The sequence below is a fragment of the Hemibagrus wyckioides genome, linkage group LG07, assembly GCF_019097595.1.
Source record: "Hemibagrus wyckioides isolate EC202008001 linkage group LG07, SWU_Hwy_1.0, whole genome shotgun sequence".
Taxonomy (NCBI): domain Eukaryota; kingdom Metazoa; phylum Chordata; class Actinopteri; order Siluriformes; family Bagridae; genus Hemibagrus; species Hemibagrus wyckioides.
Genome location: NC_080716.1, coordinates 13354901 through 13371853, shown reverse-complemented (window position 1 = coordinate 13371853; position 16953 = coordinate 13354901). Strand labels below are relative to the sequence as shown.

Here is a 16953-nt window from a genome sequence, read left to right as displayed (position 1 = left end):
TCCACGGACAACGACCACACGCCGTCCACCAATCAGAACAGAGTATCAAATTCCAGACACAAGTTAGGCCAGCCAATCAGCGCTTGCACGAGTCAGATGATCTGATTGGCCAGTGTCCACGCCACCAACCAATTGCTGTAAGGCGATTCTTGTTGCTATACCTCCTGTGTACTTTCCTCCCGTTTCCGTCTAATACAACACAGACGAACTAAACTGAGATAAAAGTGTTATCAGGCTCACTTCTTTCTTTTTTTATTATCTGTTTTCATTTTAATTGAATCTAAGAAGCAATATATAAATAAATAACAAATACAAATATAATAGAAATTGAATGTAGATTTAAATGGTGAAATCTTTTGCAACACTTACAAGGCACTTTCCTCAGATCCAGTCTCTGTCAGAAAATTTGGTTAAGAATTAAGGGATTGCATCTGATCCCATCCAGTCATACAGTTCAAATGTGTGTTTGTTTGTTTGTTTGTTTGTTTGTTTGTTCTCGGTTTATAACGCACAAGCATTATAATGAGTTTTATGGAGAAACTTTTAAGCATCTTCACATTTGACCTCTTTGTATTGAAGAAATAATACACTTTTCTACTAGCTGTGGTGTGAAGATAACAAACGATTGTGCTACATGAGGTACCTCAGTTGCTTTTATTTGTCCAGACAATCCATTAATAGAAATAGAAATTCTAAGCCAGTACTGCGTCAGGGGTGTCCAGACAGAACTGGCCCAACTTTAGGGACAAATGAAATCCACTTACACTTTGAGAACAGGTGAGAAAAAGAGTAATAACAGTGAGAGTGTGAGACAGTCAGTAAGGTCAGGGATTCAGCTGTGGTGGAGTTTTAGCTTTTTTCCCCCCTTAGGCATTTCTTCTTTATCTCATTGGGAAGCTAGGAAATTGTTGTGAAGTTTGTATTGTTACAGTCGTGAAGACGTTGGCTAAAGGAATAGAACTGAATCCTGAGTGCACTCATGCTGTATTTTACGACTTCAAACCTCGGTAGGATATGTACATGTGCTGTAAATCATACTGCAGGAATGTAGTTACATAATGGCAGGTTGCATATTCAAGGGGAAGTCTCCTGCTGAATCAGGCAGTCTCAGTAACAGGTAACCAGCTGACAGTAGCTAAAAAGAAAGTCTTGTTGATAAGTGAAGGAGGAAAACCTCCTACAAATACTCAGTAACTGTGACCGGCACTTCTGTAATATCAACGTAACAGATTATTTATATCCTCGGCTGGGTTTACTATTTAGGCATACTATTTAGTGCAAAGTGTTTGGACTAAAGCCTTGAAGATCTGCAGTCATGAGTGTATTCTGCACCCAGCATGACCCAATTCTTCTGCATGTAATACTTTTTATTTTTTTGGTACCAAAGATAGTGAAATCACAAAATTGTATGCTTAGCAGCATTAAGAAATCGGGCTTAAGTAAAGAACTTCATTCCAAGAATGTCCTTTAAATCATAAATACTGCATTCTATGGAACCTCAAACCATTTTCTATTCAGTCCAAATAATGTGTTTATCAGTGTAGGACATGGTTCTTCATACAGTGGCTCTCTGACAGTAGTCTGCTGGTCAAAACCTCAGAATGAGGACATATGAGACATAGCCACCAGTTAAACCAACATATTGTTTGGAAATACATATTCAGCACAGTGCTGATACAGTTCTACTGCTCCCTGATCCTAGCACAGAACTTACAGAAGGTTTTTAGTAACCACCCAGAGCAAAACAAGCTTATTATACCGTGCCGTCAACCCTGTTTTCTCCATGCAATGTGACCCTGTCGATTTAATATCTCTGACGCACACACGCACGCGCACATACACACACACACACAGGCACATACACACACACACATATGCACAGAGTAGAGCCAAGGGTAATGGAATCCAGCAGGTCACATGGCACGAAAAAGATCCTGGTAAGAAAACATAGTCACACGTATTTCCCTGCATGAAGCATCTCCAAGAGGTATACAAGCAACACAGCTGACCTTTCTGAATGGAGATAGAAACAAGGATATACAAGGGAAGCTCAAAAATACTATATCAGGGCATGTCTGACAACTGCCAGGGCCATTTGCCTTTTTCTACTATGATCTCCTAAACGTTCTGAGTATACATAACAGCTTTTCACCTCGTGTCAAGCATAAATAAGGATACAACGGAGTACCAGAACATTCTGTCTTGGTTAAGAAGAAGAAGAATGATAAACAAAGCTGCTTGATTCATGGGTCTTTTGATTTCTGTGCTGTTTGTCTTTAATTTGGCTTCAAAGTGCTTCACCATAGTAAGCGCTATGAGCCACAGCCTTTTATGCACCCATCATTATTGACTGCAACCTGAGAATAAAGAGCTCACAGTGTGTTTACTGTCCACTGTCATTTTAATGCTTAAGATGAATAACCAGGTTATGCAAAAGTAGTTCTTCTGCAGATCTGAGGATAAATACAATCTTGTGAATAAGAAGATATACACAAAAATGCACTTCCTTTTATGGATAAATTTATATATAAAATCGATTACACTGACCATATGAATTCTGTACAACAGTGAAAGAACTATCCAGCTAGCAATCACACACCTTTTATAATAATCAATACCAGAACACTGTTTGACTGTACCAGTGTGTGTGTGTGTGTGTGTGTGTGTGTGTGGGTGTGTTTTTTTATTTCGTCCTGCACTTAGCCATAAGTTAGTGGTGAGGTTTAGTGCAGTGATATGATGATGGGAAGGCCAGTGTGGTGGGTTGAGCCTGTTTGAGTGTTTTCATTCTCATGCTCATTTGGTCCGGGGATCACTGCCTGTGTAGAATGGAGTGTTTTGTTCCCTGGATGTTTTTCCTCCATCAGTAAATGAAATGACTCATCAACTTCCATCATATGAAGCCAGCTTTCTTGGAAAACCTTTGAGTGTTTCCATATCAAGCAAAAGGAATGAAAGGCACATTTCCATTCCTGTTAAGTGTGATTACTAGTATTAGCAACACCTTTTAAATACATATTCAAATTTATATATATTTATATAGTATTCAAAAGAAGCATGATATATACAGTCAATGATACTGTTTGCTAGGAAATTACATGGATTATCAGGAGATCAGGAGTATGCAATGATCTCATGCATTTATACAAAAAGATTATTATTTCAGCTGTTATTTTGCTAAACATTTGTCTGATAAAACTAAATCGAGCAACTAATAGGCCACTCTAAACCCTCCAAACACTTTAGGTTATATGATGATGCAGATTCGCTGAACTGCTTTTGCAGGAGAGGAAATGAGAGCCAGTTCTGGTAATGACAAACCACCACAGCTGTTGGTGATTATCAGTAACTTGCATAGCACAAACCTGGGTTCTTGTGTTGGCTGACCCTGAACCTGTCCTGCTATTCAGCTGGTCCAATCTGAAGCTCTTATTACAGTGGGATTGCAAATGGATTGCAGGTGAAATCTCTCTAATCAGGTTGACCCAGATCTTGTAGGACACTTCCTGAGACTTAGAGAAGAAGATTATAACGTTAATAACTGATAGTAACTGTTAACTGTCTGTCTGTCTGTCTATCTATCTATCTATCTATCTATCTATCTATCTATCTATCTATCTATCTATCTATCTATCTATCTATCTATCTATCTTTATTGTCATTAACATATCTGTTTGCTGTACTTCACCTTCTTATAAACAAAATGTTCATAGAGCAAACATGGGGCAGCGTGATGCCTGTCCCATTGTGCATCAAACGTCTGCTCTATTTTGACCACTATTTGTAAAAATAACTCTACAGAGCTGAATAGGAAAGTGAGCATGCTACCCGACCATTGCACGACATCTATAAAGTGAATGAAGACGAACATTTGTTGAATGGCTGATGTATATATAACTCCCTTGCCTTGTTGTTTAAGCTAGAACCCAGAGCCTGTGGAACATTAACACATGTACACATACCAGCTGACTCTATAGTTACAGTTTACATCCTTTTATTTTTATAGCATGTATTTTTACTAAACATAGGATTCTGGGATATACATTTACTATATTTATTGACTCTATTTCCTGCTCCAGGCTGTGGCACAGACGTACACAGACCAGACATTGTTTTCATCATGGGGTCGGTGTGTCTCTTGCATGACTGTGTGTTGACAGTCCCAATGCTATGTGTATACATGTGCTTAAGGCTGCTCTTACCATTTCATCTGGCTCTTCCAGTGGCTGTCTAACATAAGTACAATTCTGTTAAATATATACTGTCTTCTTTTGCTAGTGTTAAACCTATTTTCTCAGAGCTGAATTTAAAACAAACAGCCTGGCTTCCCGAACCCTGACGTCTTGGCTCCGTGTCTTATCAGTTGCAGAACACTTGTCCTTTACAAGGCAGGTATTCTCAAAACCTGCATCACTGAAGTTCTGTAATTCACTATGGGCAGAGTTTAGAGGCGTGTCATGACATTGTGAGGATTTAATACCACTGGAATTCAGACCTCTCATCTAATTACAGATTTAAGCACATCCAGTATAAAATGCACAAGGTGGTAACGTTAGCCAAAAACAGAAGGGTGTGTCAGTTAAGCCCATTCTTATTGTGTGAGCAAACAGCAGCATTAAGTCCAGTACCACTGTCTGTTTGATGTAACTGCAATGTTTTATGCTAAAAATGTATATACACTCAAGCAAACTATGGCTATTTGAGAGCAATATTAAATATATAAATATAATACTAATTATTGGATAGAATAATTCTTGTAAACAGTTATGTATTAATGCAACTCCAAATAAAGAATTAAAAAGTGTAAAAAATGTTACTATATTTGACTGGTTTTTTTTTTACTTTGAATTTCGTTAGATTGACCTCATACAGTAGCTTCAGAAATAAATTGAATTTGATTTGCTATTATTATTATTATTATTATTATTATTACATACAGATACCTGGGGCTACAGCTGGATGACAAACTGGACTGGTCAGTGAACTCTGACTATCTGTATAAGAAAGGTCAGAGTCGGCTGTTCTTCATGAGGAGTCTAGGATCCTTCAACATCTGTAAAAAGCTCCTGCTGATGTTTTATCAATCAGTCATGGCAAGTGTGCTTTTCTACACGGTGGTGTGCTGGGATGCCACATGATTGGATAAGGTGGTCAGGAGAGCTGGTTCGGTGCACATAGTTTTCTGCAAACAGAGGAGTGTGTTCAGTGGAAGACTTCAGTTGCAAAGCTACTCAACGGACAGACTTAGAAAATCCTTTGTTCCCAGAGCCATTTGACTCTTCAACACCTCTCTACAGGGACATGGCAATGTGGACTGGGAGATCTAGGCTAAGGCTCATCTGCTATATACATCACGGTGTTACATGTATAACTCTCTCATCCGTTAGATTCAGGGTCTACTCAGTTACTCTCACTATTGTGTATCTTGCCATTACCCTTTTTAAATTGTGATTTATATGCTTTATTTAAATGCTTCTTATATATCTTGTAGTTTTTGTTCTTAGCATTGAACTAGTAACGTCTGGTCAGTTATCACATTACCCTGCGTATACTGACTATATGTAAGGTATACAACCTGTCTTTACTGTCTCTATTGCTGCTGGATATCTGGAATTTCCTTGGGGATCAATAAAGTATCTATCATCATCATCATCATTATCATTATTATTATTATTATTATTATTATTATTATTATTATTATTATTATTATTATTATTGTAAGGATTATTCATGCTACAATACTGGCCTATAATAAGCCAATAATGTACCAAGTGCCTATTGCATATCTATATCAAGGCTTCCCATCTTCTCATTTACATAAATATGTAATATTTTTTAAATAATAATACACTATATTGCCAAAAGTTTTGGGGCACCCTTGGCCCCTTAGTTCCAGTGAAAGGAACTCTTAATGCTTCAGCATACCAAGGCATTTTAGACAATTTCATGCTCCCAACTTTGTGGGAACAGTTTGGGGATGACCCCTTCCTGTTCCAATATGACTGTACACCAGTGCACAAAGCAAGGTCCATAAAGACATGGGGTACCCCAAAACTTTTGGCAATATAGTGCATATTTGTCTTTTCTGTTTTTAAAATGTTAATTCTCTTGCTTTAATTTTACATTAAATTATAATTGAAACCAAGCAACCAAACAAAACCCTCTGCTTGCTCATCTCTCTGCATCAAGCTGCATTCTGTTCCCTGATTTTATTTTCTGGCTTAAGACAAGTGCTTGTGTTTAAAATCAGTGATGTAGATGCTCTTGAGAAACCTTCTCTAAGGTAATTCATCTGGCAATCACCAAGCCATGAACTACACACAGGTCATATAAACAATTTGAATGGATTCCCAGAAAATGTACATAAGCCAGTGTGTAAACTGAGTCAGAACATGTGCAACTTTACCTATGTAAATACTGACATAACACTTGGACTTAAGTCAAAAGCTCTGAAAGTATACAACCCTGAATATCATCGCTGCTCAGGGTGTATGAACTATTGTTTTGGAATAATTCTTATATAAATAGAAATATAGAGTATGTGGTCTGAATGATATTATAGTAATATATGATTGAGATGTGTCAGATTGGGCACAAAAATTCATTTATTAAACTACAATGAAATAAAAACACATGACAAAAACACTGCACAAAGCTTAAAACACAATCGTAAAGACAGTGTGTGTGTGTGTGTAATAATGAATTTTAAATGTTACTATTAATATGTACAAATCATCTAATTTGGAAAAACTAAAAGGTTGTAAGAGTAAAAACAAGTTACATGAAAAAAATGAAAATCCACTGAATAAATGTTATGATAAAACTAGATAAAAGTGAAATTCTATTCATCACCATGCATGGGGATGAAAATGGAGTAATATATTTCTTGAATGTAAAAGAATTAGGTGTTCTATATCCATTTTTCTGCAAAGCTTCAATCCTTTCACAATAACATAAATTTCTTCAACACATTTGAGGAACCTATATCTTTATGCAAATTAAAGCTTGAAATAACATGAAATAATTATTAATTGTATGCATCACATATAATGGCACCTTTAAAATTTGTTATGTACAGAAATTAACAGAAGTTTGTTTCCAGAAATGACCTCAACATAACATCATATTGTATACTCATTCTCGAGATCCCATATACAGTAAAAATATCATTTTTAAAGCAGTCATTGTTCATATTTATTCATGTTGCTAATACGCTTTATACGTACTGTATACAACTGTAAAACATGTCACTTCATTTCATTTCATTCTCAAGGATGATCCTTGAAGTGTGCCATCTTCATCTTTTTAATCTTCTGATATTTTTTTGGCTTGTGTCGCTTTGGCTTGTCTGTTTATTTTGCTGCAGCTGCACCAAGGTTAAAAGGATTTCAATGAAATGAATTTAATGAAACGTTCAAATCACTGTGTATGTTTGTATGTTCATGCCAAAGCCATAGCCAGTTGCATTAGCCACAAGAACATGCAACAAAATAAAAGGTCTTTGTCACCACTAGAGGGCAGTAAGTGAGCAGAAAACCAGCCAATGAGAGAGAATATGAAAAATAGAGCTATTAGACCTCATGTTAGCATGACTGTAAATACTCCAGGATGAAGGACACAACTATGATAATAAAGAATTGTTAAATGATTATGTTAAAACAGCATTATAATCACACATTAGTTACTTATAGCTGGGTACACTAACAAGTCGGAGAAAATATGTTGGGGGAGTTGGGTTCATCTGATATTCCTGATGAGTTTTGTCATTATTTGGACAGTCACAGGCAAACAAATCAAAGCTGATCACGACAACATTGTGATTCTGTAGTTTACCCCGCGCCAGCTAATCTCTGTCTGGCACACTGGATATTATACTGAGTCACCAGACGGCTCTAAATAATTGCACTATATTTGTCAGAATTGTGTAGCTATTCATTACTCCAACAATAAGTTAACAGGAACACAAGAAGAATAATTGCTGTTTTTAAAAGTCACAATGCTTTGGTGAAATCCTAAGGGATAGGTTCTCAAATGTTGACTCTTTCCAGACTCACAATCACTGAAGTAAAAGTGGCTTTGCATGTCTAAAGGACAACCAAATACAATAAAGCTAGCTCTATGTACAATGCCCCAGTGAACAGTTCACCAGACAAGTAAAATAAATAAATAAATAAAATAAAAATCAATGCTCTTGGGGATTTTTGTGACATTTGCACAGCGCTACACAATAATGCCTCACTAGAATAGGTAGTAACTGATAGAGAGTGTTCTCTATCATCTTGCAATTGGTTTTTTTTTGTAGGGTGGAATGAAGGGGAGAGAGGTGGAGAGATAAACAGCAGGAAACACCTTTCCTGTCTGCTCTAACTCACAATGAGTTATTAAAAGCTCAGGCTTCCTCTGAGCAGCTGAATATTTTGGAACAGATAAATGGCAATACAGGGCCAGAAGGAACCACATTCATCCTGGAGTAAATATCCTTTTTAAGTGGGATTTGTCTCTATGAGTTCTCTGCTTTGAGTCAAGTCTAGAATCTAGTCTAGAGTCTAGTTTTCAATATTAATTGAGTCGCTCTGTGAGGACGTTATTACCCTTGCTAAGCTGCAGAAGTTTATTGTAACAGCAGAAGAGTATACAGAATGTTAGTATGAGCTTAGAACTTTTTATTAGTCTCAGTGTCTTTGGACCGTGTACAAAATTTGAGGAGTCCCCGAAACATGCTGAGGTAGTTGAAGCAGGACATCAGAAACTTTTAAATAACAGCAGCAAAAAAAGCCAAAGGAATTAAATTGTACAATACACAGCAACAATATTTTCTTAGATACTTTGGTCCATAGCACCATTTGGTCAGGGGAGGATAAATGTTAGAATGGCATGGAAAGCAGGAATGGTTAAAAATGTCAAGTAGTACACATACCATTCTCTTCCCCTCCTGATTTGACTCCCAATAGCATGACTCCATCTTTACTCTCAGTCCTTTGGAATGAAGCACTGAAATTTCAGCAGAAGCATGGAAGAACAGAAAACAATTAGGACCCCAGGGAAACATGTTCACAACATAACCTCAGTGCAAGCATTGTGAATTTGTCTAGCTAAGTGGTTTAAGGTAGCTGAGAAAATGTACACCAATCAGGCATAACATTATGAGCACTGAGAGGTGAAGTGAATAACACTGATTATCTCCTCATCATGGCACCTGTTAGTGGGTGGGATATATTAGGCAGCAAGTGAACATTTTGTCCTCAAAGTTGATGTGTTAGAAGCAGGAAAAATGGACAAGTGTAAGGATTTGAGCGAGTTTGACAAGAGCCAAATTATGATGGCTAGACGACTGGATCAGAGCATCTCCAAAACTGCAGCTCTTGTGGGGTGTTCCCGGTCTACAGTGGTCAGTGTCTATCAAAAGTGGTTCAAGGAAGGAACAGTGGTGAACCGGCGACAGGGTCATGGACGACCAAGGCTCACTGATGCACGTGGGGAGTGAAGTCTGGCCCGTGTGATCCGATCCAACAGATGAGCTACTGTTGTTCAAATTGCTGAAGAAGTTAATGCTGGTTCTGATAGAAAGGTATCAGAATACATAGTGCATGACAGGGTCAAGGCTCTTTTGGCAGCAAAATGGGGGGCCAACACCAATATTGGTCATAATATTATGGTGTATCAGTGTATAACAGCATTTCTAAGCAAGACTCAAAATGATCCTGGATATATAAACAGATTTTTTTACACAACATACTCACTTCTCTGTTCCATGGTCCATGGTCTCAACTATTGCGAAACACAAATGAAGACAGATTTCAAATCAAGTACAGGATAAAAAAAATTTACTCTAATAGAACAGAATTTGAGAGATACCTGGAAGAGTCTGCCTTTTAAAACACTTGAAGTATGTTACCACAGCCAGGACTGCAACTACCAAGACCAGTAGCCAGAGGTATCTGGCATCTGCAATACAACAATTTGTTTGAAGGTACATTAGATGCTCATTTCCTCATTTGGCACATGTTCTTAAGTTCCCCAAACACAGTTATTATTTATGTCAACTAATAGCTGTGATTGACTGTATTGCACTTATTATATTGTGTTGTAATATCAGAAGTGATACATCTGGACAAATGTAAGTTAAGACTGGATTGTTATTTGTTTGTCAGCATTTAATACAGAGCACATCACTGACACTCCCAGGTTTCACGGTAAAACCTTTTGAGAGTCGCAGACTAAATCTGTGCAACTTCTTTCTTTGACAAGCAATATGGGACCCTGCCACATGAACACACTTTAATCCCATAGAAAATCTAATACAGTGGCATTATTTTGAACATCAGTGTATTGAAATAGTGGCTTGAGCACCTCATTACACCATGCTCTCTGAACTGTGCACATGGTTGTGGGAAAGTGGGCTAAAGTGAAACTAGCCCAAGACTTAAAAGTATTTATGCAATTTTTCATGCAAGGGGAAACAATATGAAATATTAGGGAATGAATGATACAAGGCATTTTGTTCCAGAGGAGATTACGGAAGTAAGATCCAATTACACAACTTAAGGACTCTTCTCAAGTGGCCAAACCTGGCTGAGTGTTAGTACTGAGATCCTCAGGGTCAGTAGCACAGATCTGCTACAGGGAAAGCTGAGATGAAGTACACTTACTGCAGCAGTAGGCAATCAACTATTCTAGTATTCACCAGTTACATCACTGTAGTAATTAGTAATGCAATCTTTTAGTTTGTGTAAAAATCAGCTTTCTTTGTACTGACTGGTTTAGCCTGGTACTATTGCACAGAACATACTACATAAACATTTTTAGTCAGGGACTTTTGGCTTATTTAGTTCTCCCTATACTGCTGCCAAACAGAAAGTGCATCATCACATGCATTAAAAATACAATTTAGACCGAAAATGTTTACGATGTCGGAAACTTGATAAGATCACATTAACATTATATGCTGACATTTCAGATTGTGAAGGCAGACAGACGTTCCCAAATTTCAAAGGCGCATTTCTCTTTATTAAATTATGTGCATTAGGTTTCTCCTGGCTGTCCTAACCCAAGCTAACTAGCTATATGCTAACAGTCGCATCACCATCAGATAATTAGATTTGGAAGTGCAAGTGCAAGAACCCACATGCAGCTAATACAGTACTTTCACTATTCTGTATATAGCGACAAATATTACACTGCAAAATGATATGTATTCAAGTGAAATATATATTCAGTATGGGAAAATTGATCTCTCATTTCCTGTTCTTTGTTTGTAAGTGTTTTGCACATTTGTAGTTTTAAATCCTTTTATTGTTAGCAGGAAATATAGCTACATTTTTCGTCTTTCTTTCTTTCTTTCTTTCTTTCTTTCTTTCTTCTTCTACTTTTTAAAATTTTTTCACATTAGAAATCTGCCAGTACACTCTCAGAAAGAAAGGTACAAAACTGTACCTTTTAAGGTTCAAGTGGCCATCGCTGGGGTGGTACCCTGAAGGGTACAATTTTATACCTCTAGTCATAAATTTATAACTCATTTTGGGAACATAATTGTACCCTAAGGACCTATTGTGTACTTTTAAAGGTACCATTAAATTTTTTGTTCCCCTAGGAACAAAGTTGTACCTCCACGGTACCCTTTTTTCTGACAGTGTAGAACAAGCTGATTTTAAGCTTGAAATGCGTAGAAATATCTAGCTATATGTTTAATAAATTGGCTATAATCTAATAGGAAATGCTGGATAATTATGACTATGTTCAAGAGTTCTTCAATCATATTTGTACAGCAGTTTAACCAATGGACATGTCCTCAAAGCAGCTTTACAGAAAGAAGTCATTTTTTAAATGACAAAAAAGGTTCATAGAAACATTATAATTACATACATACATGTAAACCTCTCCTAATCTGATTTTAAGCACATAATAATCAGTCAAAACCCCTGGGATGATTCCGATAAGGATGTCTGTTTTTTTTCCAACAGTGTTACTGCCTCTGTGTTTATGTGTTTTGATGACAGCTGTGCATTTTGAAAATCACAAATATTCAGCCATGTCTTAAATGTCCTAGCTATTCCAGGTAGAAAAAAACTCAATTTTGAGAGTCATCTGAAAATCTGATATGAAGACAGTATGTGCTAACCCTAACCCTAGGCATTTATCATGTTTGTAATTGGCTCTCAGACTTACCAAATTTCTTAGGTGTGTTTTCAGACTGTTGACCTACAGGAAAAATAATCAAGCAACAATCAACATGCTGTTAAAAACACTGGTGCACATTCCCAACTGTGTACACTTCAATGAAAAATGAACTTGTTCAGTGGACTTTTCACACCATTACAAGCACCTACAAACTGATGAATGTAAAAATTGGAAATGTTGATAAACTGCTTTGGTATACAAGGAATTTTTCAAGACATAAATCGAATATTTGCTTGAGATGATGTCTGAAAATAGTCACTACAGCTGAGTGGTTAAAACATAACATAAAACCAAAAATTGCCACAAAAAACTGTGATATGCATCATAGTTTGTTGATTTGTGATTTGTGAATTGTGAAAAGTGATTTGTGAAAACAACTAAACAAACAAACAAATCCCCCATGATATGATCATTTCTCTTACCTTGTTCAGCACCTTTGCTGTTGGTTTTGAGTTTGTCCAACGTGGTTGTTGGGTTCGGTTGCTTGTCATCGATCTTAGTCGTCGGATCTGGAGACTGTGTTGTGTTAGTGGGCAACTGCACTGGTGTTACAGATGTTCTAGATTGTGTTTCTGAAGAGAAATGACTCTTTTTTACAGAATGTCTTTAAAGCAGGCATTATTTTAATTTATACAATTGATGCGCATTTATAAAATCCATGTGTGCATTAATGCATGTGTATATTATTTACAGTTTACAATATATTGTTTCTAATTCTACAAACACATTTATAGGGATTTGTATGATGAATGGTAAAAAACCCTTTTGTTATTTAAGAACAAAAAAGAGAGAAACGTATAAACTTTGCACTGGGGTTTAAATGTGTTCAGTTAATTATTTAACATTTACAGAAAGAAAATGTCTGACGTTGAGGTGAAAGTCTCAGGAGAGAGGTATTTGTGCTTTGCAGTTTCTTACTAACTTGCTGACAAGCTGCATGTTTGGTTTCTAGCTGTTATAATGTGAGAATGTGAGATATTAAGAAAGAATAAAGGGTTTCAGAGTATTTAGGATCAGTCGCTCCTTCAGACTGATGACTTACATGATGGTTTGTCAGCTTCATATTCTTTCAGAATTTGTTGTTTCTCAAGAAAATGAAATAGGACTAACCAAATCCATCCATCCATCCATCCATCCATCCATCCATCCATCTATCTATCTGGCCAAATATTTCAGATTCAGTCACTCCTTCAGACTGATGAGTTACAGACACCCTTATACAGAGCAACTTACATTTTATCTCCATTCATACAACTGACAATTGAGAGTTATCTATCTATCTATCTATCTATCTATCTATCTATCTATCTATCTATCTATCTATCTATTTTACCAAATATTTCAGATTCAGTCACTCCTTCAGACTGATGAGTTAAAGGAAAAATAATCATCCTTATATCTGCTCAGTGCAGTATTATTGTTTGATATGATACAGTTAGTTGTTATTCATTATGTGCATATTGATAATTGGTTAAAGATTACTTACCAGTGCCTCCTTTTTCTTGTTGGTTTTCGGTTTCATTAGCTGCAGGACTTTTAATTACACCTGAATGAGTACACAATTTACAAACAATCAACATGCTGCCAAAAACACCACAAAACACTGGTGCACATTCCCAATCGCTCTTTTAATCAGTAGGAATGAACTTGTTTGGTGGACACTTCAGTTATTTATTTAACATTTACAGAAAGAAAATGTCTGAGTTTGAGGTGAAAGTCTCAGGAGAGAGGTATTTGTGCTTTGCAGTTTCTTACTAACTTGCTGACAAGCTGCATGTTTGGTTTCTAGCTGTTATAATGTGAGAATGTGAGATATTAAGAAAGAATAAAGGGTTTCAGAGTGTTTAGGATCAGTCGCTCCTTCAGACTGATGACTTACATGATGGTTTGTCAGCTTCATATTCTTTCAGAATTTGTTGTTTCTCAAGAAAATGAAATAGGACTAACCAAATCCATCCATCCATCCATCCATCCATCCATCTATCTATCTGGCCAAATATTTCAGATTCAGTCGCTCCTTCAGACTGATGAGTTACAGACACCCTTATACAGAGCAACTTACATTTTATCTCCATTCATACAACTGACAATTGAGAGTTATCTATCTATCTATCTATCTATCTATCTATCTATCTATCTATCTATCTATCTATCTATCTATCTATCTATCTATCTATCTATCTATCTATCTATCTATCTATCTATTTTACCAAATATTTCAGATTCAGTTACTCCTTCAGACTGATGAGTTAAAGGAAAATTAATCATCCTTATATCTGCTCAGTTCAGTATTATTGTTTGATATGATACAGTTAGTTGTTATTCATTATGTGCATATTGATAATTGGTTAAAGATTACTTACCAGTGCCTCCTTTTTCTTGTTGGTTTTCAGTTTCATTAGCTGCAGGACTTTTAATTTCACCTGAATGAGTACACAATTTACAAACAATCAACATGCTGCCAAAAACACCACAAAACACTGGTGCACATTCCCAATCGCTCTTTTAATCAGTAGGAATGAACTTGTTTGGTGGACACTTCAGTTATTTATTTAACATTTACAGAAAGAAAATGTCTGACGTTGAGGTGAAAGTCTCAGGAGAGAGGTATTTGTGCTTTGCAGTTTCTTACTAACTTGCTGACAAGCTGCATGTTTGGTTTCTAGCTGTTATAATGTGAGAATGTGAGATATTAAGAAAGAATAAAGGGTTTCAGAGTGTTTAGGATCAGTCGCTCCTTCAGACTGATGACTTACATGATGGTTTGTCAGCTTCATATTCTTTCAGAATTTGTTGTTTCTCAAGAAAATGAAATAGGACTAACCAAATCCATCCATCCATCCATCCATCCATCCATCCATCCATCCATCCATCTATCTATCTGGCCAAATATTTCAGATTCAGTCGCTCCTTCAGACTGATGAGTTACAGACACCCTTATACAGAGCAACTTACATTTTATCTCCATTCATACAACTGACAATTGAGAGTTATCTATCTATCTATCTATCTATCTATCTATCTATCTATCTATCTATCTATCTATCTATCTATCTATTTTACCAAATATTTCAGATTCAGTTACTCCTTCAGACTGATGAGTTAAAGGAAAATTAATCATCCTTATATCTGCTCAGTTCAGTATTATTGTTTGATATGATACAGTTAGTTGTTATTCATTATGTGCATATTGATAATTGGTTAAAGATTACTTACCAGTGCCTCCTTTTTCTTGTTGGTTTTCAGTTTCATTAGCTGCAGGACTTTTAATTACACCTGAATGAGTACACAATTTACAAACAATCAACATGCTGCCAAAAACACCACAAAACACTGGTGCACATTCCCAATCGCTCTTTTAATCAGTAGGAATGAACTTGTTTGGTGGACACTTCAGTTATTTATTTAACATTTACAGAAAGAAAATGTCTGACGTTGAGGTGAAAGTCTCAGGAGAGAGGTATTTGTGCTTTGCAGTTTCTTACTAACTTGCTGACAAGCTGCATGTTTGGTTTCTAGCTGTTATAATGTGAGAATGTGAGATATTAAGAAAGAATAAAGGGTTTCAGAGTGTTTAGGATCAGTCGCTCCTTCAGACTGATGACTTACATGATGGTTTGTCAGCTTCATATTCTTTCAGAATTTGTTGTTTCTCAAGAAAATGAAATAGGACTAACCAAATCCATCCATCCATCCATCCATCCATCCATCCATCCATCCATCCATCCATCTATCTATCTGGCCAAATATTTCAGATTCAGTCGCTCCTTCAGACTGATGAGTTACAGACACCCTTATACAGAGCAACTTACATTTTATCTCCATTCATACAACTGACAATTGAGAGTTATCTATCTATCTATCTATCTATCTATCTATCTATCTATCTATCTATCTATCTATCTATCTATCTATCTATCTATCTATCTATCTATCTATTTTACCAAATATTTCAGATTCAGTTACTCCTTCAGACTGATGAGTTAAAGGAAAATTAATCATCCTTATATCTGCTCAGTTCAGTATTATTGTTTGATATGATACAGTTAGTTGTTATTCATTATGTGCATATTGATAATTGGTTAAAGATTACTTACCAGTGCCTCCTTTTTCTTGTTGGTTTTCAGTTTCATTAGCTGCAGGACTTTTAATTACACCTGAATGAGTACACAATTTACAAACAATCAACATGCTGCCAAAAACACCACAAAACACTGGTGCACATTCCCAATCGCTCTTTTAATCAGTAGGAATGAACTTGTTTGGTGGACACTTCAGTTATTTATTTAACATTTACAGAAAGAAAATGTCTGACGTTGAGGTGAAAGTCTCAGGAGAGAGGTATTTGTGCTTTGCAGTTTCTTACTAACTTGCTGACAAGCTGCATGTTTGGTTTCTAGCTGTTATAATGTGAGAATGTGAGATATTAAGAAAGAATAAAGGGTTTCAGAGTGTTTAGGATCAGTCGCTCCTTCAGACTGATGACTTACATGATGGTTTGTCAGCTTCATATTCTTTCAGAATTTGTTGTTTCTCAAGAAAATGAAATAGGACTAACCAAATCCATCCATCCATCCATCCATCCATCCATCCATCCATCCATCCATCTATCTATCTGGCCAAATATTTCAGATTCAGTCACTCCTTCAGACTGATGAGTTACAGACACCCTTATACAGAGCAACTTACATTTTATCTCCATTCATACAACTGACAATTGAGAGTTATCTATCTATCTATCTATCTATCTATCTATCTATCTATCTATCTATCTAT

At 36.3% G+C, this 16953-nt stretch overlaps 1 protein-coding gene across 20 annotated transcripts in view; it reads right to left on the bottom strand.

Moving 5' to 3' along the window:
* Positions 1-6587: 6587 nt before the first annotated feature.
* Positions 6588-16953, bottom strand: part of LOC131356430 (neurofilament heavy polypeptide-like) — a 24097-nt gene continuing 13731 nt past the window's right edge. For 9 of the 20 annotated variants that reach the window (XM_058395455.1, XM_058395457.1, XM_058395459.1 and 6 more), the window contains 10 exons: positions 16275-16334; positions 15394-15453; positions 14541-14600; positions 13664-13723; positions 12600-12749; positions 12166-12198; positions 9856-9945; positions 9741-9768; positions 8918-8991; positions 6588-7366 (listed from right to left, as the gene is read on the bottom strand). In XM_058395455.1, the coding sequence (XP_058251438.1) occupies positions 7353-7366; positions 8918-8991; positions 9741-9768; positions 9856-9945; positions 12166-12198; positions 12600-12749; positions 13664-13723; positions 14541-14600; positions 15394-15453; positions 16275-16334 (629 nt within the window). In that variant the 3' untranslated portion in view covers positions 6588-7352. The remainder of the gene's footprint in view (positions 7367-8917; positions 8992-9740; positions 9769-9855; positions 9946-12165; positions 12199-12599; positions 12750-13663; positions 13724-14540; positions 14601-15393; positions 15454-16274; positions 16335-16953) is intronic. The other 11 variants (XM_058395456.1, XM_058395463.1, XM_058395465.1 and 8 more) reach the window with 5 other exon arrangements.